General features: G+C 42.1%; 1 protein-coding gene across 4 annotated transcripts in view; it reads right to left on the bottom strand.

Annotated features, from left to right (window-relative positions):
* fhod1 (formin homology 2 domain containing 1) overlaps positions 1–26,186 on the bottom strand; it is a 77,151-nt gene that overhangs the window by 25,981 nt on the left and 24,984 nt on the right. The window contains exons 4-14 of one of the 4 annotated variants that reach the window (XM_057844858.1): positions 23,354–23,421; positions 23,180–23,285; positions 23,026–23,120; positions 22,846–22,957; positions 19,512–19,747; positions 15,150–15,328; positions 10,595–10,738; positions 10,242–10,295; positions 7,042–7,178; positions 3,947–4,194; positions 153–773 (exon numbers count right to left, since the gene is read on the bottom strand). In XM_057844858.1, the coding sequence (XP_057700841.1) occupies positions 153–773; positions 3,947–4,194; positions 7,042–7,178; positions 10,242–10,295; positions 10,595–10,738; positions 15,150–15,328; positions 19,512–19,747; positions 22,846–22,957; positions 23,026–23,120; positions 23,180–23,285; positions 23,354–23,421 (2,000 nt within the window). The remainder of the gene's footprint in view (positions 1–152; positions 774–3,946; positions 4,195–7,041; positions 7,179–10,241; positions 10,296–10,594; positions 10,739–15,149; positions 15,329–19,511; positions 19,748–22,845; positions 22,958–23,025; positions 23,121–23,179; positions 23,286–23,353; positions 23,422–26,186) is intronic. The other 3 variants (XM_057844873.1, XM_057844866.1, XM_057844880.1) reach the window with 3 other exon arrangements.

Below are 26,186 nucleotides of genomic sequence, written 5' to 3'. Positions count from 1 at the left end.
TGGAAGAAACCATTCAATTTAGACGTCAAAGGGCCCAAAAAGTGATCAAACGGCACTGACACAAAATGAGAGGTAACGGCTGTCCCCGTCGGCTTGCATTAGGGTCTATGTACTGTATATGCCATATCTAAAAATTTGCTGTCGCGGCTTACCTTAGCAATGGGCGTCTCTTTAGCTTTGGACTCAAAAAGGTGCTCCAGCTTTCCCGTGTCCACTTGGACCTTGTCCAGAGAGGCCCAGAGGGTGCCCCGTCCGAAGCGGCACTTGGCCGGTGCTTCCGTCTGCTTCAGTTCGCGCCAAAACAACTTTACAGTCTTTTTCTTCTTTGTCCCTGATGGCGATTTGGCCCAAGGTGCAGGGGGAGTAGCTGAACCACCGGGCAGAGGTGGCGGAGGAGGAGCCAGGAGTCCAGGTGGCGGCGGCGGAGGAGGAGCCAGAAGTCCGGGTGGTGGCGGTGGAGGAGCCGGAGGTCCGGGTGGTGGAGGAGGAGGAACAGGAACTCCGGGCGGCAGAGGAGGAGGAGCCGGGACCCCAGGCGGTGGGGGCGGAGGAGGCGGGAGCCCCCCCAAAGGCGCAGAAAAGGCAGCATCCGTGGTGTCCAGGACGTCAAGGTCCTCCTCATCCATGAGGTCTGAGAAGTCCAAATCTTTAATCCGAAGGCTGGCGCCACTCAACTGTTGGTCCCACGTATCCACAGGCCCTAGCGAGGTGCTTTCCAGACGCCGGGTGGGACCCTGGGCGTCCACGCTGCTCGGCTGACCCATGTCACGCTTCTGAACACAGCAAGGAAAAACCAATTTGTCAACACCAAGCTAATTACCGTAATTGTCGGACTGTAGGATGCTACTTTTTTTCCTTCATTTTGAATACTGCGGCTTATAGTCCACTGTGGCTTATTTGTTGATTTTTTTGGGTTAATAGGCAACACTTTATTTGACAACGGTGTCATAACACTGCCGTCATATTTATGACAAGACACTATCATGGGCGTAAATGAATGCTTATGACTAGGGCTGTCAAATTTATCGCGTTAACGGGCGGTAATTAATTTTTTAAATGAATCACGTTAAAATATTTGACGCAATTAACGCTTGCACGGAATGACCCATTCATGCGTCACCTCAAACAGTTTACAATGATGCCGTTTTAGCATATTGAGAGCGACAAGGCAGAGAAATGCGAGAGTCACTCTGACATAGGAGTTCATTGGACCGCGCCTTTTATTGGCTTAGTTTTGGCAGCCCCCACAAACAGTCACGGTTGCACAACTTCCCATTATGCATTTGGGCGGAGCAAGCGACGATCTTTTTCCTAACACACTTAAATGAACACAACATAGAACACATTGTATACCTATTGCAGCCACTACTGACAGTCATGGTTGCCCAACTTCCCATCATGCATTTGGGCGGAGCAGGAGATTTTCTTTTTCTTAACTCACCAAATTGAACTAAACGCAGAACATACTGTATACAATTTGCAGCCACCACTGACAGTCATGGTTGCCCAACTTCCCATAATGCATTTGGGCGGAGCAAGCGACAATCTTTTTCTTAACACGCTTAAATGAACACAACGTAGAACACATTGTTTACCGTTTGCAGCCTCTACTGACAGTCATGGTTGCCCAACTTCCCATCATGCATTTAGGTGGAGCAGGAGATTCTCTTTTTCTTAACAGACCTAATTGAACTCAACGCAGAACATACTGTATACCATTTGCAGCCACCACTGACAGTCATGGTTGCCCAATTTCCCATCGTGCATTTGGGCAGAGCAGGAGACGTTCTTTTTCTTAATATAAAATTACTATAACTTGTAGTCCTTAAAAGATAAATTTGAGTACAAGTCTTTCTATCCATGGATCGCTTGAACAGAATGTTAATAATGTTAAACCATCTTGTATTATTGCTATAATAAACAAATACGGTACTTATGTACAGTATGTTGAATGTGCTAATTATTTCTTCAGTTACTGTTCCAGTTGTTTCATTAATGGCTACTTATGGTATTTAGTAACACTTTATTTGACAGTGCTGCCATAAGACTGACATAAAACCATCATAAATATGACTTGACACTGCCATGAGCATGACATGTAATGTCACTCCATTTATGTCCAGCTCAGACCATTTACATCCATTCAAAAGTGAGATAATTTGCCGGATAACACTAAGTGACATCTGTTATAAGCATTCATTGATGTTAATGACAGTGTCATTGTGGTGCATCCCCTCTTCCCATCCCTGAGGGCCGGTTGATGGGAACACGGGTGGCCCAGGGACCACCCTGGTGGATCCCGGGGGGGTGATGGCCGCCCACCCAGCCCTCCCTCCCTGGGCTGGGTGGGTGGGAGCCGTGGCCCTGGGTTGGCGCCTGCGCGGTGTCTCCGCTTGTCTGCGGGGCTGTCGCGAGTTTGGTGGGGCTCACGTGCGGCTGGATGTGATTGGGCGCGCTCTGGTGGGGGGGTCCCGGTGCCAGGGCTGGCGGTGGGGCGGCGTAGGGTCGGTCGCAACGGGCTTACACTCACATGGGATTCACACGATTACTGGGTTCTAGATCACAGAGCTGAGTTGTGTACACTCTACCACTCCCAATCACTTAGCTTATAGTAGACTTCCCCACCAACTCCCCTTTTTCCCTGGTCAACAAGCCCCCCCCCACGTGGTGTCAATCGGAAATACATCTAGCTGACAACAACACCAACATGTTAATAGTGTAGGCGTTCAATGTATTCCTTGTTGTTGTTTGTGTTTTTCTTTCTTCTCTTGTGTTTCATTTTTCTCGTTCCCCCATAACCCCTTCCTGTTCACTGCTTTGTCATAATAAAAGAGATACGTTGAATGATCACAATGGGTGAAAGTCACACTCTCAATGTGAAATATTAAAACTGTTCAGACTAACCGGACACTTAGACTTCCAATCTCTGTGTCAAACAGCTGAACAGGTTTTTAAAAAATTTTTTAAAAGAAAAAAAAAGGTGACCCAGAGTGCCCCAAAACCTGAAATCAACAGAAAGGAACCAGGAGATGTCCCAAAATCCACAGGACAAGACGTTTTTACTAAAGATGTCCCGATCGATCAGGTCCGATCACGTCACTTTCAAAGTATCGGAATCGGCAAAAAAAATATCGGACATGCCTTTTTTTAATATATATGTATTTTTCAATTAAATCGTTTTCTAATTGTATTTTACGTTACAGACAAAATGTCTTACATTCATCCAGAGTCTTTAGTTTTGGCTTAAAGTCGGGCTATCAAATTTATCGCGTAAACGGCGGTAATTTTTTTTAAATTAATTTTTCGCAGTCTTTGGAGCCTCTTTTTAATTGGCTAAAGCCTAAAAATCCCTCTCTCAACAATTAAAAATATCGTGGGAAGCAATGTGGGGAAGAACGGTAGTGGTTGATCTTTACTTTAACACCCTATATTACTTCCCAACGCAGAGAAGATATATCAATTGGTGCCACTACGCACGGTCATGGTTGCACTTCCCATCATGCATTTGGGCAGAACAGTTAAATGGCTACAGTATCATTTACTGAAAGCTCAACAAATACACTAGATGGCAATATGTAGTCACAATATACAAAGTCACATTCATCCTTTAAGAATTACAAGTCTTTCTATCCGTGGATCCCTCTTACAGAAAGAATGTTAATAATGTAAATGCCATCTTGAGGATTTATTGTCATAATAAACAAATACTGTACTTATGTACTGTATGTTGAATGTATATATTCATCCGAGTTTTATTCATGTTTTTCTCAAAATATATATGATCGGGAAAAATTACCGGGAATGATTGGAATTGAATCGGGAGCAAAAAAAAAAAAAAAAAAAAAAAAAAAAAAAGCAATCGGATCGGGAAATATCGGGATGGGCAGATACTCAAACTAAAACGATCGGGAGCAAAAAAACATGATCGGAACAACCCTAGTTTTACCTGTTGCTCTTCGGCCACGGTGGATCCTTCCAACTCGCCGGGAGGACCCGCCTCCTCCGACGCAGAGTCAGAGAGGCGCTCCGACGCCCGACCTCCCTGTTGCCCGTCGTCGTCGCCGGCGGACGCTTTGGAGAAGAGCATGTCCAGAACGAACTTCCTGTCATCAGACAGCGTACTGAGTTGACGCCGAACGCCGCACGACGCCGCTGGATCCGGCGGCTCGGAGCTTTCCTCCGACTCGGGCGTACCTGTATTCACACACGTACCGAAGTTACTAAGCTTCGACAAAACGACAACAAGGATTCGACATCTAGTGGCGTCAATGGTAGCCAAGGAAGTGACCCAAAAATGAAAGGTCTGCGTATGCTCATTCAATTGCTCCCTCCCACTTCAAGTGGGTTGGACATCCACGCCAGTCAATGGAGGCCAATGAGTTCAATTTGACAAAAACGTCCTTGTACATTTCCATGGCCTCCATGCATTTTCAATGCCACAAAAATGCCACTATTTTTTGTACAAAACGTGTCCTTGGATTTGTCCCCAAATCAACAAGATGTAACAAAAAGTTGCTGAAAATCTATCGGATGTGAGCTAAAATCAATAGGAAGTGACATGGGGATGCCCCCCCACCCCACAAAATAATCTGTCATAACTGCAAAGCAGTGGCAGCACAAATGAAACTTTACAGCACGAATTAACCATTGCAAATCCGTTTGGCTGTAGATGTGACGCTCTCACTACAAATTCAAAGCTGAATATCTACAAAACTTAACAAACAAACAAAAAATTACATCACAAAATCATTGATGGTAGCTTAAAGCTACCAGGGAGCTTCCTTTTAACACCCTAAATATGACCATTCATCCAAAAACGTTTTTTTTTTTTGTTTTTTGTTTTTTTGGGGGGTTTTTTTCCATCCAAACGTGACATTTCAAAACACTAATTGTCCAATATTTTTTTCAAAATCACATCATTTGTACATCAAAAAAAATCTATTGAGTTAATACAAAAAACAGAGTTCTGCCAAAATTTGCCAAAAAAATACCCATTCATTTCCAATGGACAATTTCCCAATGGCACAAAAAGTTTCATTCATCCCTATTGATTTCCAACCTAATTGACCCGATATCAACAGAAAATGACCCCGAAATGCCCCAAAATCAACAGGAAGTGACCTGATATAAGAGGGCACCACCCTAAAATGCCCCAGAATGAACAGCAAGTGAGGAAATCTTAACTGGGAGTGGCCCAAAAATACAGGAAATGACTCAATATCTACAATTAGTGAACCTGGTTTGCCTCAAAATCACTAGCGGCCCCAAAATGCCCCAAAATCAACAGGAAGTGATGAAATATTAGAAGGGACCCAAAATCAACAGGAAGTGACCCCGGAGTGCCCCAAAATCAGCAGGAAGTGACACAATATGGCAGGACGTGACCTCGAAATGCCCCAAAATCAACAGATGACGAAATATTAACTGGAAGTGACCCAAAATTAACAGGAAACGAACGTGAATGCCACAAAATCAACAGGAAGTCACCCAATATAACACGACGCAACCCCGGAATGCCCCAAAATTAACAGGAAGTGACAAAATATTAATTTGAAGTGACCCAAAATAAACAGGAAATGACCCTGGAATGCCTCAAAATCAACAGGAAGTGAGCTAATATAACAAGACGCGACCCGATATGCCCCAAAATTAACAGGAAGTGATGAAATATTAATGAGAAGAGACCCAAAATAAACAGGGGGTGACACTGGAATACCTCAAAGTCAACAGGAAGTCACCCGATATGATAGGACGCGACCCCAAAATGCCCCAAAATAAAAAAGGAAGTGAAAAAATATTAATTAGAAGTGACCCAAAATAAACAGGAAATTAATCTTGAATGCCTCAAAATCAACAGGAAGTGACCTAATATAACAAGGCGCGACCCCTAGATGCCCCAAAATTAACAGGAAGTGACAAAATATTAATTTGAAGGGACCCAAAATGAACAGGAAATGACACTTGAATGCCTCAAAATCAACAGGAAGTGACCCAATATGACACAACCGACCCCGAAATGCCCCAAAATTAACAGGAAATGACAAAATATTAATTTGAATTGACCCAAAATAAACAGGAAATGACCCTGGAATGCCTCAAAATCAACAGGAAGTGACCCGATATAACAGGACGCAACCCCAAAATGCCCCAAAATTAAAAGAAGTGAAAAAAAATTAGAAGTGACCCAAAATAAACAGGAAGTGACTCGATTTCCAAGTGACCCTGGAATGCCCCAAGGTCAACAGATGAACAAATATTAACTGGAAGTGACCCAAAATAAACAGGAAATGACTCTTGAATACCTCAAAATCAACAGGAAGTGACCAAATAAAACAAAGCGCGACCCCTAGATGCCCCAAAATTGGAAGTGACGAAAAATTAGATGTGACCCAAAATAAACAGGAAATGACCCTTGAATGCCTCAAAATCAACAGGAACTGACCCAATATAACACAACGCGACCCCGAAACGCCTCAAAATTAACAGGAAGTGACAAAATATTAATTTGAAGGGACCCAAAATAAACAGGAAATGACTCTTGAATGCCTCAAAATCAACAAGAAGTGACCTAATATAACAAGACGCGACCCCGGTATGCCCCAAAATTAACAGGAAGTGATGAAATATTAATTAGAAGGGAGACCCAAAATAAACAGGAAGTGACCCTGGAATGCCCCAAAATCAACAGGAAGTGATGAAATATTAATTAGAAGTGACCCAAAATAAACAGGAAATGACCCTGGGATGCCTCCAAATCAACAGGAAGTGACCCAATATAACACGACGCAACCCCGGAATGCCCCAAAATTAACAGGAAGTGACAAAATATTAATTTGAAGTGACCCAAAATTAACAGGAAGTGACCCCAGAATAAATACAAAAATAATAATTTAATTGTGCTCCAATCAAACGATTAAAAACAAAAAATTTTGGGATAACATAAAAAAAAACTTGCTACGAGAGAGTTTGAAAAACGTGTCAAAAAGTACTAACAAGTCAAACGAAAAGTGAGCAAAAGTGGACGATAACAGCCAAACGCACCATTAGCAGGAATCTCTCTGTTATCTCCTCCGTCCTCCTTGGGCACGGCGTCGTCGGGCGGCTCGGAGAGGCTCAGGTGTTGACTCCGCCTCCTTTTCTCCCATTGGGAGGCGGCCAAACTGCGCAGGAAGTTGTCTCTGCGAAGGGCGGAAGACACCGTCAGAGCGGAAGTGATGTCATCAGCGAGCACCGCCCTCCGTCTGAACTAATCAGACTCCGCCTATCATCCGTTTGACTGACAGCTGTCGTCGTTTCCATGTTTTATCCCCTGAAGGTTTGCAGTTTTTTTGTGACGAGGAGGCGGGACATTGGAAAGGACGCGACTTGATTGGTTTATGTCAAGGCTGATCAAGAAACCCAAAGCAGCAATTAGACAGCACCAGACGTTACCTATCCAGTAGTACTAAACACACACACACACCATCACCAACACACAAGTGTCAAACTGGCGGCCCGGGGACCAGATCAGAGCCGCATGGCCCACAAAAGTCAACGATGCACATTAAGGGTGGGAACCTTCGGGTAGCTCATAATTTAAGGCTACTATTAGCATACAGTAATAGGTCCTAAGGCTAGTAATATATTCTAATATTTACGATTCACTTCCTATTGATTTTGGCTCGCTTCCTGTACATTTTGGGTCATTTCCAGGTCACTCTGTTCTTCGGTCACTTACCGGTTGATTTCTGGTTATTTTCTAGTCACTTCCTGTTGATTTCGGGTAACTTCCTGTTGATTTTGTAGCATTTCCGGCTCACTTCCTGTTGATTTCAGGTCACTTCCTATTGATTTTGGGCGATTTCCTGTTGATTTTGTGGCCTATCTGGCTCACTTCCTGTTGATTTCAGGTCACTTCCTATTGGTTTTGGGTGATTTCCTGTTGATTCTGGGTCACTTCCTGTTGAATTAAGAGCATTTCTGCTCAACTTCCTGTTGATTTCGAGTCACTTTCTGTAGATTTGGGGGCATTTCAGGGTCACTTCCTGTTCATCATTCACTTCCTGTTGATTTCCAGGTATTTACAAGTCGCTTTCTAATTGATTTTTGCTCACTTCCTGTTCATCATTCACTTCCTGTTGATTTCCTGGTATTTACGAGTCATTTCCTAATGATTTTGGCTCACTTCCTGTACGTTGTGGGTCACTTCCTGTCGATTTTGGGTCATTTCCGGGTCACTCGTTGCTCTTTGGTCACTTCCTGGTAGATTTCCGGGTATTTGCTTGTCACTTCCTGTTGATTTTGGCTTACTTCCTGTACATTTTGGGTCATTTCCCCTTGATTCAGGGTCACTTCCTGTTGATTTAAGGGCATTTTTGCTCGACTTCCTATTGCTTTCGAGTCACTTTCTGTTGATTTGGGGGCATTTCAGGGTCACTTCCTGTTCATCATTCACTTCTTGTTGAGTTCCAGGTATTTACAAGTCACTTCCTATTGATTTTGGCTCACTTCCTGTACATTTTGGGTCATTTCCTGTCATTTTAGGGTCATTTCCAGGTCACTCTCTGTTCTTTGGTCACTTACTGGTTGATTTCTGGTTATTTGCTAGTCACTTGCTATTGATTTTGGGTCACTTCCTGTTGATTTTGCGGCATATCCGGCTCACTTCCTGTTGATTTCATGTCACTTCCTATTGATTTTGGGCGATTTCCTGTTGATTCTGGGTCACTTCCTGTTGATTTAAGGGCATTTCTGCTCAACTTCGGGTCATAGTGTCAACTTTCAGGGCATTTCCTGTTGATTTTGAGGCATATCCGGCTCACTTCCTGTTGATTTTGGCTCACTTCCTGTACATTTTGGGTCATTTCCTGTTGATTCTGGGTCACTTCCTGTTGATTTAAGGGCATTTCTGCTCAACTTCCTATTGATTTCGAGTCACTTTCTGTTGATTTTGGGGCATTTCAGGGTCACTTCCTGTTCATCATTCACTTCCTGTTGAGTTCCAGGTATTTACAGGTCATCTCTTGATTTTGGCCACTTCCTGTTCATCATTCACTTCCTGCTTATTTGCGGGTATTTCCGAGTCATTTCCTAATGATTTTGGCTCACTTCCTGTACATTGTGGGTCACTTCCTGTCGATTTTGGGTCATTCCCGGGTCACTCGTTGCTCTTTGGTCACTTCCTGGTAGATTTCCGGGTATTTGCTTGTCACTTCCTGTTGATTTTGGCTCACTTCCTGTACATTTTGGGTCATTTCCCCTTGATTCAGGGTCACTTCCTGTTGATTTAAGGGCATTTTTGCTCGACTTCCTATTGCTTTCGAGTCACTTTCTGTTGATTTGGGGGCATTTCGGGGTCACTTCCTGTTCATCATTCACTTCCTGTTGAGTTCCAGGTATTTACAAGTCACTTCCTATTGATTTTGGCTCACTTCCTGTTGATTTTGAGTCTTATTCTGTTGATTCTGGGGCATTTCAAGGTAACTTCCTATTTATCGGTCACTTCCTTTTGATTTCGGGGGATTTACGAGTCACTCCCTATTGATTTTAGATCACTTCCTGTTGATTCTGGGGCATCTCCAGGTCACTTCCTGTTCATCGGTCACATTTCTGGGTAACTTCCGATCGATTCCGGGTCACTTCCTGTTGATTTTGGGTTACTGAAAGGGAAGTGACTCGAGAATGTCCCCAAATGAATAGAAAGTGACCCCAAATCAACAGGAAATAACCTGTAAATGGCCTAAAATGAACAGGAAGGGACCTGTAAATGCCCACAAGACACGCTCTGGTTTAAGTGCCATTGACTGTGCTAGACGTCCATTCTGGTCAAATTGGATGTCTAGCTGCACAGACACTTTTCTAGTGGAAGGTTCTGGTAGCAATCTGTTGCTTCCTTACAACCCCCCATACAGTGGCACCATTTTAAAACAGTAAATTGAATATTGGCGTCACACCCCTAATGTGCATCCACTTGATTTTCACCCAAATAAATTTGAATCAATTTTTTTCTAGGTATCAAAGAATATAAAATACACATTTTATAAGAGAATGAACTAATGAACTGCCATTGGCGGTGCCAATAGGAGGGCCCAATCAAACAACATTTGTCGGCCCCTCCCCTCCAATTGGATTGGACGTCGAGCACCGTCAATCCGCAGGCTCAAAAAAGTGAATTTAGAAGAAAGACGAGTTTGACACTAAGACAAACACCAGAGCGCACCCAAGCGGCTCCCAGCATGCATTGCGCCAGCTGCCAGACTTACTCGAACCTCCTCAGAACGGGCTTGTCGTCCCCGTTCACGTTAAACTCGTCCGGGCTGCAAAACAACAAATGCTATTGCGTGACGGAAGCGTGCTGCTCATGCGCAAAAAGTTATGGAAAAGCTAAACCATCGTCTTGCCCCTAGCAACAACAGATAATGCACAATTCCATGATGTCCACCTAAAAAGATGTTTAGGAGGTTTGGAACGTCCTAAAAAAAAAAAAAAAAAATCTGGCTTCAAGGTGACTTTGTTCTATGTCAGGGAGTTCCAAGACATAGCCACTATACACCCCCTAAATGAATTTTTTCACACAGTCGCAGTGGCAATGTTCTGTACAATGGGCGGGACTCACTTGAACGACAGCCTGTCTGCGCTCGGCTGATGATCTGAAGTGGTCGTGTCCGCCGCCGCTCCTCCGCCTGCCTTGGAGAAGAGTCTGGACTTCCCGCTGACGCTCAAAGACGACATGCGGTGGCTGAGGAAAGAGCGACTCCTGCTGGCGCCGCGTGGGCGGGCGGAGAGGGACACCGCTCAATCTCCCTGGCTGCCATTGACAGCCACAGACGTCCAATTCATTGGGGTCGCCTCATCCATTTTGAGCGATCTCGATATTGTCGATTTGACCGTAAAGTAGTTGGCGTATTGCAGATATACACTACCGTTCAAAAGTTTGGGGTCGCTTAGAAACTTCCTTATTTTTGAAGGAAAAGCAGTTGTTTTTTTTTCAATGAAGATAACATCAAACTAATCAGAAATACACCCCATACATTAACATGGTAAATGACTGTTTTAGCAGCAAATGTCTGGTTTTCAATGCAATATCCACACTCTGTAGGTACAGTGGGGCAAATAAGTATTTAGTCAACCACTAATTGTGCAAGTTCTCCTACTTAAAAAGATTGGAGAAGCCTGTAATTGTCAATCTCAACCATGAGAGACAGAATGTGGGGGAATAAAAAAAGAAAATCACATTGTTTGATTTTTAAAGAATTTATTTGCAAATCATGGTGGAAAATAAGTATTTAGTCAATACCAAAAGTTCATCTCAATACTTTGCTATGTACCCTTTATTGGCAATAACGGAGGCCAAACGTTTTCTCTAACTCTTAACTCTTCGCTTGGTGTAAAGAAATCAACTGTGAGAGCAATTATTAGAAAATGGAAGACATACAAGAACCACTGATAATCTCCCTCGAGCCGGGGCTCCATGCAAGATCTCACCCCGTGGCGTCAAAATGATAACAAGAACGGTGAGCAAAAATCCCAGAACCACACGGGGGGAACTAGTGAATGACCTACAGAGAGCTGGGACCACAGTAACAAAGGCTACTATCAGTAACACAATGCGCCGCCAGGGACTAAAATCCTGCACTGCCAGACATGTCCCCCTGCTGAAGCCAGTACACGTCCAGGCCCGTCTGCGGTTCGCTAGAGAGCATTTGGATGATCCGGAAGAGGACTTGGAGAATGTGTTATGGTCAGATTAAATCAAAATAGAACTTTTTGGTAAAAACACAGGTTCTTGTGTTTGAAGGAGAAAGAATACTGAATTGCATCTGAAGAACACCATACCCACTGTGAAGCATGGGGGTTGAAACATCATGCTTTGGGGCTGTTTTTCCTGCAAAGGGACCAGGACGACTAATCCGTGTAAAGGAAAGAATGAATGGGGCCATGTATCGAGAGATTTTGAGTGAAAATCTCCTTCCGTCAGCAAGGGCATTGAAAATGAGACGTGGCTGGGTCTTTCAGCATGACAATGATCCCAAACACACCACCAGGGCAACAAAGGAGTGGCTTCATAAGAAGCATTTCAAGGTCCTGGAGTGGCCTAGTCAGTCTCCAGATCTCAACCCCATAGAAAATCTGTGAAGGGAGTTGAAAGTCCGTGTTGTCCAACGACAGCCTCAAAACATCACTGCTCTAGAGGAGATCTGCATGGAGGAATGGGCCAAAATACCAGCAACAATGTTTGAAAAGCTTGTAAAATTTTAAAGAAAACGTTTGGCCTCTGTTATCGCCAACAAAGGGTACCTAACAAAGTATTGAGATGAACTTTTGGTATTGACCAAATACTTATTTCCACCATGATTTGCAAATAAATTCTTTAAAAAAAAAATCAAACAATTTGATTTTCTGGGTTTTTTTCCCACATTCTGTCTCTCATGGTTGAGGTTTACCCATGTTGACAATTACAGGCCTCTCTAATATTTTCAAGTGGGAGAACTTGCACAATTAGTGATTGACTAAATACTTATTTGCCCCACTGTATTGGGTAGTTTCCTATTGATTTTGAAGTAACCTCAGACTTCCTGTTGATTTTGGGGCATTCGAGATTCACTTCCTGTACATATTGGGTCACTTCCTGTTAATTTTGAGGCACCTCAGACTTCTTATAGCAATTATTTCGTTTCCTGTTGATTGTGGGGCATTCCAGGGTCACTCCCTGTACATCTTGGATCACTTCCTATTGATTTTGAGGCAGCTCAGACTTCCTGTAGCTGTTATTTCACTTCCTGTTGATTATGGGGAATTCCAGGGTCACTTCATGTTGATTTAGGGGGGATTTCGGGGTCACTTTCTGTAGATTTGGGGGCATTTAGGGTCACTTCCAGTAAATATTGGGTCATTGGGTCACTTTAAGTCCATATTGGGTCACAAGCTGTTGATTTTGAGGTACCTTAGACTTCCTGGAGCTACATGTCACTTCCTGTTGATTTTGGGGCATTCCATGGTCTCTTCCTGTACATATTGGGTCACTTTCTGTAGATTTTGGGGCATTTAGGGTCACTTCCAGTATGTATTGGGTCATGGGGTCACTTTCAGTCCATACTGGGTCACAAGCTGTTGATTTTGAGGTACCTTAGACTTCCTGGAGCCATTATGTCACTTCCTGTTGATTTTGGGGCATTCCATGGTCTCTTCCTGTACATATTGGGTCACTTCCTGTTGATTTTGGGGCAGTCCAGGGTTACTTCCTGTTGTTTTAGAGGCATTCCAGGTTCACTTCCTGTAGATATTGGACCAGTCCCTGTGGATTTAAAGGGGATTTTGGGGTCACCTTCTTTAGATTTGGGAGCATTTTGGGTCATTTCCTGTTGATTTTGAGGTGCCTCGGACTTCCTGTAGCTATCATGTCACTTCCTGTTGATTTGGGGGCATTCCAGGGTCACTTCCTGTACATATCGGGTCACTTCCTGTTGATTTGGGGGCATTCCAAGGTCACTTTCTGTTGATTTTGAGGCATTCCAGGGTCTCTTCCTGTACATATTGGGTCACTTCCTGTTGTTTTAGAGGCATTCCAGGTTCAGTTCCTGTAGATATTGGACCAGTTCCTGTGGATTTAAAGGGGAATTTGGGGTCACCCTCTTCGGATTTGGGGGCATTTCGGGTCATTTCCTGTTGATTTTGAGGTACCTCGGACTTCCTGTAGCTATCATGTCACTTCCTGTCGATTTGAGGGCATTCCATGGTCACTTCCTGTACATATTGGGTCACTTCCTGTTGATTATGAGGTACCTCAGACTTCGTGTAGCTATTAATTCACTTTGTCGATTTTGGGGCATTCCAGGGTCACTTTCTGTTGTTTTGAGGCATTACAGGGTCACTTCCTGCAGATATCAGGTCACTTCCTGTTGATTTAGAAGGGATTTCGGGTCACTTTCTGTAGATTTGGGGGCATTTCAGGTAATTTCCTGTTGATTTTGAGGTACCTCGGACTTCCTGTAGCTTTCATGTCACTTCCTGTGTATTTGGGGTTATTCCAGGGTCACTTCCTGTACATATTGGGTCACTTCCTGTTAATTTTGAGGTACCGCAGACTTCCTGTAGCTATCATCTCGCTTCCTGTTGATTTGGGGCATTCCAGGGTCACTTCCAGTACATACTGGATCACTTCCTATTGATTTTGAGGCAGCTCAGACTTCCTGTAGCTACTATTTCGCTTCCTGTTGATTTTGGGAAATTCCAGGGTCACTTCATGTAGATATCGAACCACTTCCTATTGATTTTGAGGCAGCTCAGACTTCCTGTAGCTACTATTTCGCTTCCTGTTCATTTTGGGGAATTCCAGGGTCACTTCATGTCGATATCGAACCACTTCCTGTTGATTTAGAGGGGATTTCGGGGTCGCTTTCTGTAGATTTGGGACCATTTCGGGTCACTTCCAGTACATATTGGGTCACACCCTGTTGATTTTGAGGTACCTCAGACTTCCTGTAGCTATTATTACTCTTCCTGTTGATTTTGGGGCATTCCAGGGTCACTTCCTGTAGATATCAGGACACTTCCTGTTGATTTTGAGGCATCTCAGATTTACTGTCGATATCAGGTCACCTCCTGTTTTTGGTAGCATTATGGGTTCACTTCCTGTTCATATTGGGTCAGTTCTTGTTGACTTTGAGGAATTTCAGGATCACTTCCTGATTATTTTGAGGCATCCCTGATTTCCTGTAGATATGTTTTTGTGCCATTGAAATGAATGGGAAATTTTGCCCATTAGAAATGAATGAGTAAGTTTTTGGCAAATTTTGAACATTTCAAACGAATTGGATGTCTACTAGTGATAAACTTAATTAAATTCACAGCAAAAGGATGAAAATAGCTTGTTTTCCTGTTTATTCATTGTTTTGTAGAATATCCTAGAATGATTTCCTGACCCATGTATTGATCATTTGAGTTTAAACCTTTGCCGTCTTATGTTACACTTGCGCCATGTGTCCACCAGAGGACGACGTAACATATACATCTAAACATGATGTTTTTCTTTTCGTGGCCCTCCCTCCATCATAATTTACATCACTGATTCCATGTTTATTTTGGGGGGAATTTTAGCACTCGACGAAGGAACGTTCACTCAAAATGAATTGGACGTGACGGCGATCGGTTGGAGGAGGAGAAATACTCACGGGGTCTCCTGCTCGTCGCTGCTTCCGAGAGTGGGCGGGGAGTGGGAAGGAGGCGGAGAAAGAGGCGGAGAGGGAGCGTCGGGCGAGCCGTGATCGGACGAGCGCCGATTCTTCCGACGATCTTTCCGCCCGGGCCCCGATGAGTCCCAGCTTTCTCCATCTTCGTGACGTAACGCCGCCTGGGCGCAATGCCGATAGATATCACACATCTATACAACTGACGTTATGCCGTTTCAGCCATTTTGTGTCAGTGCCGTTGCATGAATGTCATTGCTAATATGGCTCTGTCCTGACGGCGGTTGCTAGGTGTCCAATCCCTTTGAAGCGGGCGGGTCGGATGTTCGTTCATCCACTGCCAGCCCTGCCGCTTCAAATGGATTGGACCTCTAAGGCGCAAAGGCGCCACCAGGGGGTGGCCAGGGGTGGGTTGGGTTTGGCCACCTCACTGGCCACCCCGCTTGCCAGTATATCGTTAGATTGTTATAGCATCGGTTATGGATTTCATCCCAAACGAATGCATTTATTTTGTTTTGTTAAATGTAGGGCTGTCAAATTTATCGCGTTAATGGGCGGTAATACATTTTTAAAAAATTAATCACGTGAAAATATTTATCGCAATTAACGCATTCGCGGTACGTCTCATTCACGCATTGCGGCAAACAGCCTACAATGGCAACGTTTTACTTATATACAGAGATAAGAGGCAGTGTCAAGTACGGGTGAAACAAAATATCAAAATGGTGATATATCATGATACTTTGTATCACAAAAGGTTATCGATATGCTCCTGCCAAGAATCGAGATATCGTTTTAAAACGGTGTCAATGTCTAAAAAATAAAAATAAAAAAATAAAAAGGAACCAACAAGTTGCTACCTAAATATTCTACCATAATAGTGTCTCAGTTAACTCTCAGGCTACATTGACGGTGCACGACGCCGAATCCATTTAGACTGGGAACGCTCGTTCATTCGAAACCAGAGCGTTGACAGTAGTGCTGCAACGATTAACTCGAGTATTCGATTAGAAAAAAAATATTCAAATTAAATTTTGCTGCCTCGAGTATTCATTTAATTAAAGTGGATTTGTAATGGTTTGTTTTGAAAGTGTTTGCATTTAGTTTTGTTGATTTGGGTGGATAAGCTGCCCTCTAGTCTGCCTCATTTCACATGGCTGAATCCAGCTGCTCCTTGTTAAGACCAACATAAGCAAATTTTTTTGTTTGAGCTAATTTTTTTTAATGCATTCGTAATTTTGTTTAAAGGTATATTTAGCCGTTTTTTTTGTGGGAATATGTGTTTGAACCATTTTATAGCATTTAAAGTACGGACTATGTAAATTAGTTAATTGTTCTTTTGTTGCACATATATCCTCATTTATTTTTTTTATACCGTTTGAGGCTCAGGTCAGGTATTTTAATTTTTTATGTTCCTTATCCGATTACTCGATTATTCAAACTAACTAGTTCATCGATTAATCGACTAATAAAATCGATAGCTGCAGGCCTAATTCACAGTCATTCTGTCTGATTTTCAGGGCATTTACAGGTCATTTCCTGTTGAGTTTGAGGCACTGCCTATTCATTTGGGTGATTCCCAGGTCACTTCCTGTTCTGTAACTCAAAATAAACAGGAAGTGACCTCTAAAATACCCCAAAATCAACAGGAAGTAACTGAAAATCAACAGGTAAATGACCTTAGTTGCCCAAAATTACCTCATTGTCATTGGCTGCCACTGACGGCCATAGATGTTCAATCCGTTTGAAGTGGGAGGGATGCCAGTTCATTCGCTGCCACCCTCCCAGTTCAAATGGATTGGACGTTTACTCGTGATAAACTCATTCCAATTCACAGCAGAAGCTTGTTTTTCTGTTTATTAGTTTTTTGTAGAATATTCTAGAATGATTTCCTGACCAATGTATCGATAATCGTTGTATTGCCATATCGACAGATCATCGTTATCGTGAGCTTTGTATCGTAAATCGTATCGTATCGTGAGGTACCAAGAGGTTCCCACTCCTAGTATCAAGTGAGTGGAGTAGATACGAGCATTCATTTGGGCTGTGCTTTTAATTAGCAAAAGCTTTGTCATCTCTCCCACAGCAATTATAAATATTGTGGGAGGCGACGTGGAGAAGAATGACAGGAGTGTACCCAAGGCAGAGAAGATATAACATTTGCAGCCACCACACACAGTCGTGGTTGCACCACTTCCCATCACGCATTTGGGCAGAACAGTTAAGTCGCTACAGTATCATTTACTGAAAGCTCAACAACTACACTAGATGGCAATATTTAGTCACAATATACAAACTCACATTCATCCTTTAAGAATTACAAGTCTTTTGATACGTGGATCCCTTTCACAGAAAGAATGTTAACAATGTTAATGCCATCTTGTGGATTTATTGTTATAATAAACAAATACAGTACTTATGTACAGTATGTTGAATGTATATATCCGTCTTATCTTTCCATTCCAACAATAATTTACAGAAAAATATGGCATATTTTAGAGATGGTTTGAATTGCGATTAATTAATTTTTAAGCTGTGATTAACTTGATGAAAAATTTTAATCGTTTGACAGCCCTAGTTAAATGTACACCTTATGCCAAATATACACATAACATAATAAAACAGAATTGTTGTGGAACTCAAAATGTTGACTGGACAGTTATGGACTACGCACATTAAATCATTAGTAACATTAAATATTACACAATTCACCAAAGTATATCAGTAGCCTTAAGTCTTTCTGATAGTTTTCCCCTGACCTTTTTACTGCAATAATATAATGAAAACCTGAAATTATGGCTTTTAGTTTTGGCCACCCCAAGATTTTAAGTGGCCCCATCTGGCCACCCCTATGAAACATTTCTGGAGGCGCCACTGCATACTAAATAATTTCACATGTTATTTTGGAGTGACACTGCTGGTTTGGTAAACTTGTTAGCATGTTCTTTATGCTATAGTTATCTGAATAACTCAATAGCTATGTTACGTTTACATACCGACCACTTTTCGTTGTTCATACATCATGTAACATTATTATACTGTACACTTATTCAGCATGTTGTTCTCTATTGTATTTTTATTTTAAATTGCCTTTCAAGATGACATATCTGTTCTATGTGTTGGAATTTATCAAGTAAATTTCCCCCCAAAATGCGACTTATACTCCAGTGCGACTTATATATGTTTTTTTCCTCTTCGTTGGGCATTTTATGGCTGGTGCGACTTATAGTCCAAAAAATACGGTACTTATATCTTTATTAGGGCTGTCAAACGATTAAAATTTTTAATCAAGTTAATTACAGCTTAAAAATTAATTAATCGTAATTAATCGCAATTAAATCGCAATTCAAACCATCTATAAAATATGACATTTTTCTGTAAATTATTGTTGGAATGGAACGATAAGACACAAGATGGATATACACATTCAACATACGGTACATAAGGACTGTATTTGTTTATTATAACAATAAATCAACTAGATGGTTAAAGCGATTCATGGATAGAGGGACTTGTAGTTCTTAAAAGAAAAATGTTAGTACAAGTTATAGAAATGTTATATTAAAACCCGTCTTAATGTTTTTGTTTTAATAAAATTTGTAAAAATTTCAATCAAAAAATAAACTAGTAGCCCACCATTGTTGATGTCAATAATTACTTACACAATGCTTACGGATGCTGAAGCCTGTAAAATCAGTCGCACCCAAGCGCCAGCAGAGGGCGGCAAAACTCCATAAAACACAAGTGAGCGTTTCACTGTACTGTCATTTAAATCTGTCTGAGCAGGACATCTGCGTTAATTGCGTCAAATATTTTAACGTGATTAATTTTAAAAATTAACGCCCGTTAACGTGAAAATTTTGACAGCCCTAATCTTTAATATATATTAAAAAAAAAAAAAAAAAGTAAATGTTTTCTGAATGTACAGTATGTTACTTATATCTTTGTTTTTTGTTTTGTTTTTTTTAAAAAGTGTTTAAGTTAACTTCAATTTTAATATACATCCTATGTTCTTAAGTCATTAAAATTTAGATTTGGCATTTAGTATGTAGAGAAATGAGGGAAAATAAAAATTAGGAGATGGAGGTTGGGGTTATTGCTGTTTTTGTTAACTTTTATTTTGCAAATCATTGAAAAAAATACAATTTTGAATGAAAATCAATTTTGTAGGTGTTATAGAAATAACTGCTAAACAGTTTTCTTTGCATTTCAGTAGTTTAAGTGGTTTGACACCCCTCACCCCCAAAAAATGAAAAAAATAAATAAATAAAATTTCTGGCTCCGTGGCGACCTTCTCGTCGGGGAGTTCCGGCAAGACATTCTAGCCACTTTCACCCCTGCTTTTACCTCATATATGGTCAACTGCGCCCGCAAGTCGGCCCCGGCGTTGTCGTCGGCCAGGAACCCGCGGACCACCTCCTCCATCCGGAGGCTCTCCAGACAGTCGGTGACGTCGTAAAAAGAATCCTGGTCTGGAAGCGCCGCCAGAGTTTTGTTGACCAACGTCATGGCGAAGACCAGGAGCTCGCCGTCACCGCCCTTCTCGTGGAGGATGTCCATCACGTAGGACCACGGCTTCGCGCCTAGCAAACACGTAAACATTTGACATGACATAGACTTCGATTCCATTGACCCCAATGTATGTTGATGCCATTGATGACCATGCATGTCTATGCCATTGACGGCTATGTTCGTGAATTCCATGGACAAGAAGTGATCCAAAATTGTTGCCGAATCAACAGGAAGTGCCCCTGGAATGCCTCAAGAACAGGAAATTACCTGAATCAAGAGAAAGTGGCCATAGAATGCTCCCAATTTAACAGGAAGTGACCTGCCATCCCTCCCACTTCAAGATGTCTATGGTAGTGAATGGCAGCCAATTTCAACTTGGTTATCTAGGGTCCTGTTTCCTGTTGATTTTCGGTCACTTCCTCTTCCTTGTGGGGCATTTACAGGTCACTTCCTGTTAATTTTGGGTTGCTGAACAGGAAGTGACTTAAGAATGTCCCCAAATTAATAGAAAGTTCATCCAAATCAACAGGAAGTCACCTGAAAATGCCCACAAAATCAGGAGGTGTTCATGTTTGAGTGATATTGACTGCACTAGGCGTCTAATCCAATTTGACTGTCAAAATAAACTGGCCGTCATTGGCAGCCAATTGGCTAACATAGACAACAACAATAGCGACACCTTTTAAAAACTATATATCGATTATTGGCGGGGGCATATCGATAACCTTTTGGAATACAAAGTATAGCTATATACAGTGGGGAGAACAAGTATTTAGTCAACCACTAATTGTGCAAGTTCTCCCACTTGAAAATATTAGAGAGGCCTGTAATTGTCAACATGGGTAAACCTCAACCATGAGAGACAGATTGTGGGAAAAAAAACAGAAAATCACATTCCTCCATGCAGATCTCCTCTAGAGCAGTGATGTTTTGGGGCTGTCGTCGGGCAACGCGGACTTTCAACTCCCTCCACACATTTTCTACCCTATCTGGAGACTGGCTAGGCCACTCCAGGACCTTCAAATTCGTCTTACGAAGCCACTCCTTTGTTCCCCTGGCTGTGTGTTCGGGATCATTGTCATGCTGAAAGACCCAGCCACGTCTCATCTTCAAGGCCCTTGATAATGGAAGGAGATTTTCACTCAAAATCTCTCGATACATGGCCCCGTTCATCCTTTCCTTTACACAAATCAGTCGTCCTGGTCCCTTTGCCGAAAAACAGCCCCAAAGCATGATGTTTCCACTCCCATGGTTCACAGTGGGTATGGTGTTCTTCAGATGCAATTCAGTATTATTTCTCCTCCAAACATGCGAACCTGTGTTTCCACCAAAAACTTCCATTTTGATTTCATCTGACCATAACACATTCTCCCAGTCCTCTTCTGGATCATCCAAATGCTCTCTAGCGAACCGCAGACGGGCCTGGACGTGTACTTTCTTCAGCAGGGGGACACGTCTGGCAGTGCAGGATTCGAGTCCCTGGTGGCACAATGTGTTACTGAGAGTAGCCTTTGTTACTGTGGTCCCAGCTCTCTGTAGGTCATTCACTAGGTCCCCCCGTGTGGTTGTGGAATTTTTGCTCACCGTTCTTGTTATCATTTTGACACCACGGGGTGAGATCTTGCATGGAGCCCCAGATCGAGGGAGATTATCAGTGGTCTTGTATGTCTTCCATTTTCTAATAACTGCTCCCACCGTTGATTTCTTTACACCAAGCGTTTTACCTATTGCTGATTCAGTCTTCCCAGCCCGGTGCAGGTCTACAATTTTGTCTCTGGTGTCCTTCGACAGCTCTTTGGTCTTGGCCATAGTGGAGTTTGGAGCGTGACTGACTGAGATTGTGGACAGGTGTCTTTTATACCGATAATGAGTAAAGATGTCCCGATCGATCGGCATCCCGATCACGTCATTTTCAAAGTATCGTATAAAGTATATAAAAAATATCGGACATGCCTTTTTTAATATATATATATTTTTTAGTAAAATCGTTTACTAATTGTATTTAACGTTACAGACAAAATGTCTTACACTCATCCAGAGTTTAGTTTTGGCTTAAAGTAGGGCTATCAAATTTATCGCAATTAACGCATGCGCTGCACGACATACTCACGCATTGTGCGTTCAATCTATTATGGCGCCGTTCTACCTATATATAGAGCTAAAAGGCAGTGTAAAATGAGTAGAGTGGATTTTGGCAGTCTTTGGAGCCTTTTTTTAATTGGCTAAAGCCTTACAATCCCTCTCTCTACAATTAGAAATATTGTGGGAAGCAATGTGGGGAAGCAAGGTAGTAGTTGATCTTTCTCTTAACACCCTATGTTATTTCCCAACGCAGAGAAGATATATCAATTGGGGCCACTACGCACAGTCATGGTTGCAGTTCCCATCATGCATTTGGGCAGAACAGTTAAATGGCTACAGTACCATTTACTGAAAGCTCAACAAATACCCTAGATGGCAATATTTAGTCACAATATACAAAGTCACATTTATCCTTTAAGAATTACAAGTCTTTCTATCCGAGGAGCCCTCTCACAGAAAGAATGTTAATAATGTAAATGCCATCTTGAGGATTTATTGTCATAATAAACAAATACGTTGTATGTTGAATGTATATATTTGTCCGAGTTTTATTCTTTTTTTTTTTTAATGCATTGGCAAAATGTATATGATCGGGAAAAATTATCGGGAATGATTGGAATTCAATCGGGAGCAAAAAAAAAGCAATCGGATCGGGAAATATTGGGATCGGCAGATACTCAAACTAAAACGATCGGGAGCAAAAAAACATGATCAGAGCAACCCTAATAATGAGTTAAAACAGGTGCCATTAATACAGGTAACGAGTGGCGCCTCGTTAGACCTCATGAGATGTTAGACCTCTTTGACAGCCAGAAATCTTGCTTGTTTGTAGGTGACCAAATACTTATTTTCCACTCTAATTTGGAAATAAATTCTTTAAAAATCAAACAATGTGATTTTCTGTTTTTTTCCCCACATTCTCTCATGGTTGAGGTTTACCCATGTTGACAATTACAGGCCTCTCTAATCTTTTCAAGTAGGAGAACTTGCACAATTCGTGGTTGACTACTTATTTGCCCCACTGTATATCACTATTTCGACATGTTGTCTCACCCCTAGTCAGAAGAATTGGGAATGACGTGCGTACCTCTGCGCACATCCACAGCGTTGACGGCGCCGATGAGAACGGGGCTGTTGGATTCTCGATATTCCACGAAGACGATGAGGAGCTTCAAGGACGTTTTGACCAGCAAACGAGACTGAAGGGACGACAGCGAACGGCCGTCTTTATCCGAGCGCAAAAGACTCGTAACGCGGTGCGACTGACCTGACTTCCAGTTAAGGCATAGAGCCACTCCAGGGTTTCGCTGTGGTGGATGACGCCGTTCATGCCGTCCACGAACAACATGATCTGACTCAGAGCTGCAAGTGCCGAACGAGCGGGTTAAACGAACGCACGTGTGACATAAAAATAGACACACCTCTTAGGATGTAGTTCTGGTAGTTGTGGTCGGCCTCGGCTCCCACTTTGACCAAACATGTCAAACCCTCCGACGCCACGAACTCGGGAACCAGGTCCTTGTCGTCCTGAGACGGCGGAAAAGGCGCGGTCAGCGATGACAATAATGATGGCGGCGAAGTAGGCGTGGTCTTACCTGGAAAAGCTGCTTGAGCGAAAAGAGCGAGCGGCGCAGCTCCGGTCCGTGACTGTTGTACAGCTTTTCTGCCGGATGACAATTCAACAGAGAGCCACGTAAGAGCACTTTAAATCACCAGTCGACTTTCAATCCATTTGAAATGATCGAGTGAAAATGGCATCAGGGCGGCCATGTTGGTAGGGGCCACCTTCCCATCAAAATCAATGAATTGACATTCAAATCAAGCAACTTCTAAATCGAAAGGATGGTTTCATCTAGGGCTGCAGCTATCAAATATTTTAGTAATCGAGTAATCGACTAAAAATCCTATCAATTAATCGAGTAATCGGATAAAACAAATATATTTTTAGGTGAAGAGCAATTATAAATATACATGAGAAAACCATTTTCAGTCAGTGTCTTTATTTTCGATGTATATTGTTGAAAACAGCCAACAATTGCATCTCAGATGTAACTAGAATTAAGAAAAAAAAAAAAAAAAAAAAACTAATTCACTGCTTTCACTCAAAAAACCTTTAGATCTTATTTGAAAAAAAATATATATATATACCTAAAGATGCCGTTACGCTTGATAACACACATAACTTAAAAGTTAGGATTTTTTTCCCACGTGTTTCAATTGAATTTCTATTTGTGTCAAGCCATTTTTAAGTTCTAGTTAAGTTTTAAATTAGTCTAAACTGTAAGTCCTGATAGGATTTGGAGTTTTTGCAGTGTTCAAAATAAATGTATGATACAGGCTGTATTGGAGCACATTAGGGACCAGTGCTACTTGGTGGTTTATCCAGCAATGACTACTGAGCTAAAATTGATAGTTAGCATTATTGAGTTTTTATTTTACACCCTCATCACTCCACAACGCTATGTTATGTTAAAGCCTGTATGTAAGACACGTTAGCCACGCATGGACAGTGGTCATAATTAGTAGAAACCTAGCACTCCGCAGGGCTAACGTAGCGTGAGCTAGTGACAGTAAGGTTAATCTTATTTATTAGCGCTTAGCGCTCTACTGCTTTAAGATGGCGGCTGTTTAATAACGCTCCCCAGACGCGGCCGAGTCTGTCATTGCGCATCTAGTTCAACATACATGTGATCTCTATGAGACTCATCAGACGCTACTTGCTATCAATGTAGCATCGTGCGAGCTAGTATTTAGCAACGTCGGCGTCGTTTGTAGCGGGTGTCGGCTGGTGTAAGTTTTTTTGTTTTTGTTTTTGCTTCTTCCTCTATGCACGTGACATCAGCGCGTTGTCTCGCATTAAAAGTAGTCCGAGCAAAACGTGATGCTTAGAGCTGTCAAAATAAACGATTACTCGAGGTGAATAAAATTACTCGGATCAGTTTTTAAACTCGAGTTACTCGAGTATACATTTCAGCTCTAGTTTCATCCATTATAACCCTTTAACTCCGAACGTGTCGGATGCGACGCGTTTACGCATATCATCTTTGAAGCCTCGTAACGCTGTAATTACGTCACCCACGTGACCCTGGTTGCTCTCATCTGAAAGTACGCAAGTTGATGTCCACACCAGTTTTTATTTGAAGTCAATCGACCAAGTAAAACGGGAAATAATGTCATTTGAGTTTTATAGTTTTATTGCACTCATAAGCATGCATTAAAACGCTGCATGGACCATGTGTCTATTTCCATCATTTCTTGTCCTTTTTTGAAAACCGAAACAGCACAAAAGACTACATATCCCAAGAGCCATTGTGATGTCAAGAAGGACGAACCTAATGTGAAAAATTTTAATAAATTGACGAGCAAGGGCGCCAACTAAGGAAAAGGAGACACGCGAAGCAAGCAACGGCCGGTTGGATTGAGCGAGCGACTTTGAAACGTGCAGAATGAATCGAAAACTAAATTTAGCACAAGCTAATGCATTATTTCATTAACTCAAGGAATAGGATGAGCTGGATTTGTCATTGCTTTCCTCGGATTAGTCGCAGTTTCACCGAGTAGAAGTGATAGCAGCGCGCAAACTGCAGAAGAGTAGGCTGTGTGACGTTGTGACGCAGCTCAGTGACCCGTTCAAAAAACAAACTTTATTGAGTGCGCAAAAAAAAAAATGAACTACTTGTAAATATTTTTGAGAATACTTTTTTTCAATGTTATATATATTTTTCTCTAAAAAAAAAACATAAAACTATTCAATCTTATTTTTTCTATTGAATGTTTATCCTAACAAGTTAAATAAATATTATCAAGCTTCAAAACGGTTGGTCGAGCATGTTTGGTTGTCAGTGGGACAACAACATTACAAATTTTGGGATTTTTTTGTCTTTTTGGGTCCAAAATGTGGATTAAAATTGGTCAGTGAAGAAAACAACAGTTTGGACATGTAGTTCAAGGTGTCCTGAAAAAAGGGACCCAACTTGGCCATTGTGAAGTTTTTTCTTTGAAATATAAAGGAAACATCAAAGGCATGCAAATTCAGACAAAATAGGCTTAGGTGTTAAAGGGTAAAAGTACTCATTGGCTGCCACTGACAGCGCTAAACGTTGAAGATTCTGACCTTTTAGCCAGACTGCCGGAATCACGCCAGCCGAACCGCCGGACCCGCACTGGCGCAGCTCCAGCGGCCTGGGCCGGCTGGACCCCGACATCCCGGTCAAAAGGCCAAACTCCGCCCATTCACCTTAGTCTTAACCTCTAGTACTGACTCCATTTTAAAAGTTGGAAAAAGGCTCCGAAGCACAAGTTGACAATTTATTCAGGTCAGCAGTGATCAAACAGCAAGGCGAAACAGAAAGACTCAGGCGAGGAAGCAAGGTCACCCTATCATACGTCAACAAAAGCCTCCAGAGAAAAATAACAACACTTCGTTAA

Source organism: Corythoichthys intestinalis, chromosome 1, assembly GCF_030265065.1.
Source record: "Corythoichthys intestinalis isolate RoL2023-P3 chromosome 1, ASM3026506v1, whole genome shotgun sequence".
Classification (NCBI taxonomy): Eukaryota; Metazoa; Chordata; class Actinopteri; order Syngnathiformes; family Syngnathidae; genus Corythoichthys; species Corythoichthys intestinalis.
The sequence above is the reverse complement of the archived record's forward strand: the minus strand, read 5'-3'. Positions and strand labels throughout refer to the sequence as shown.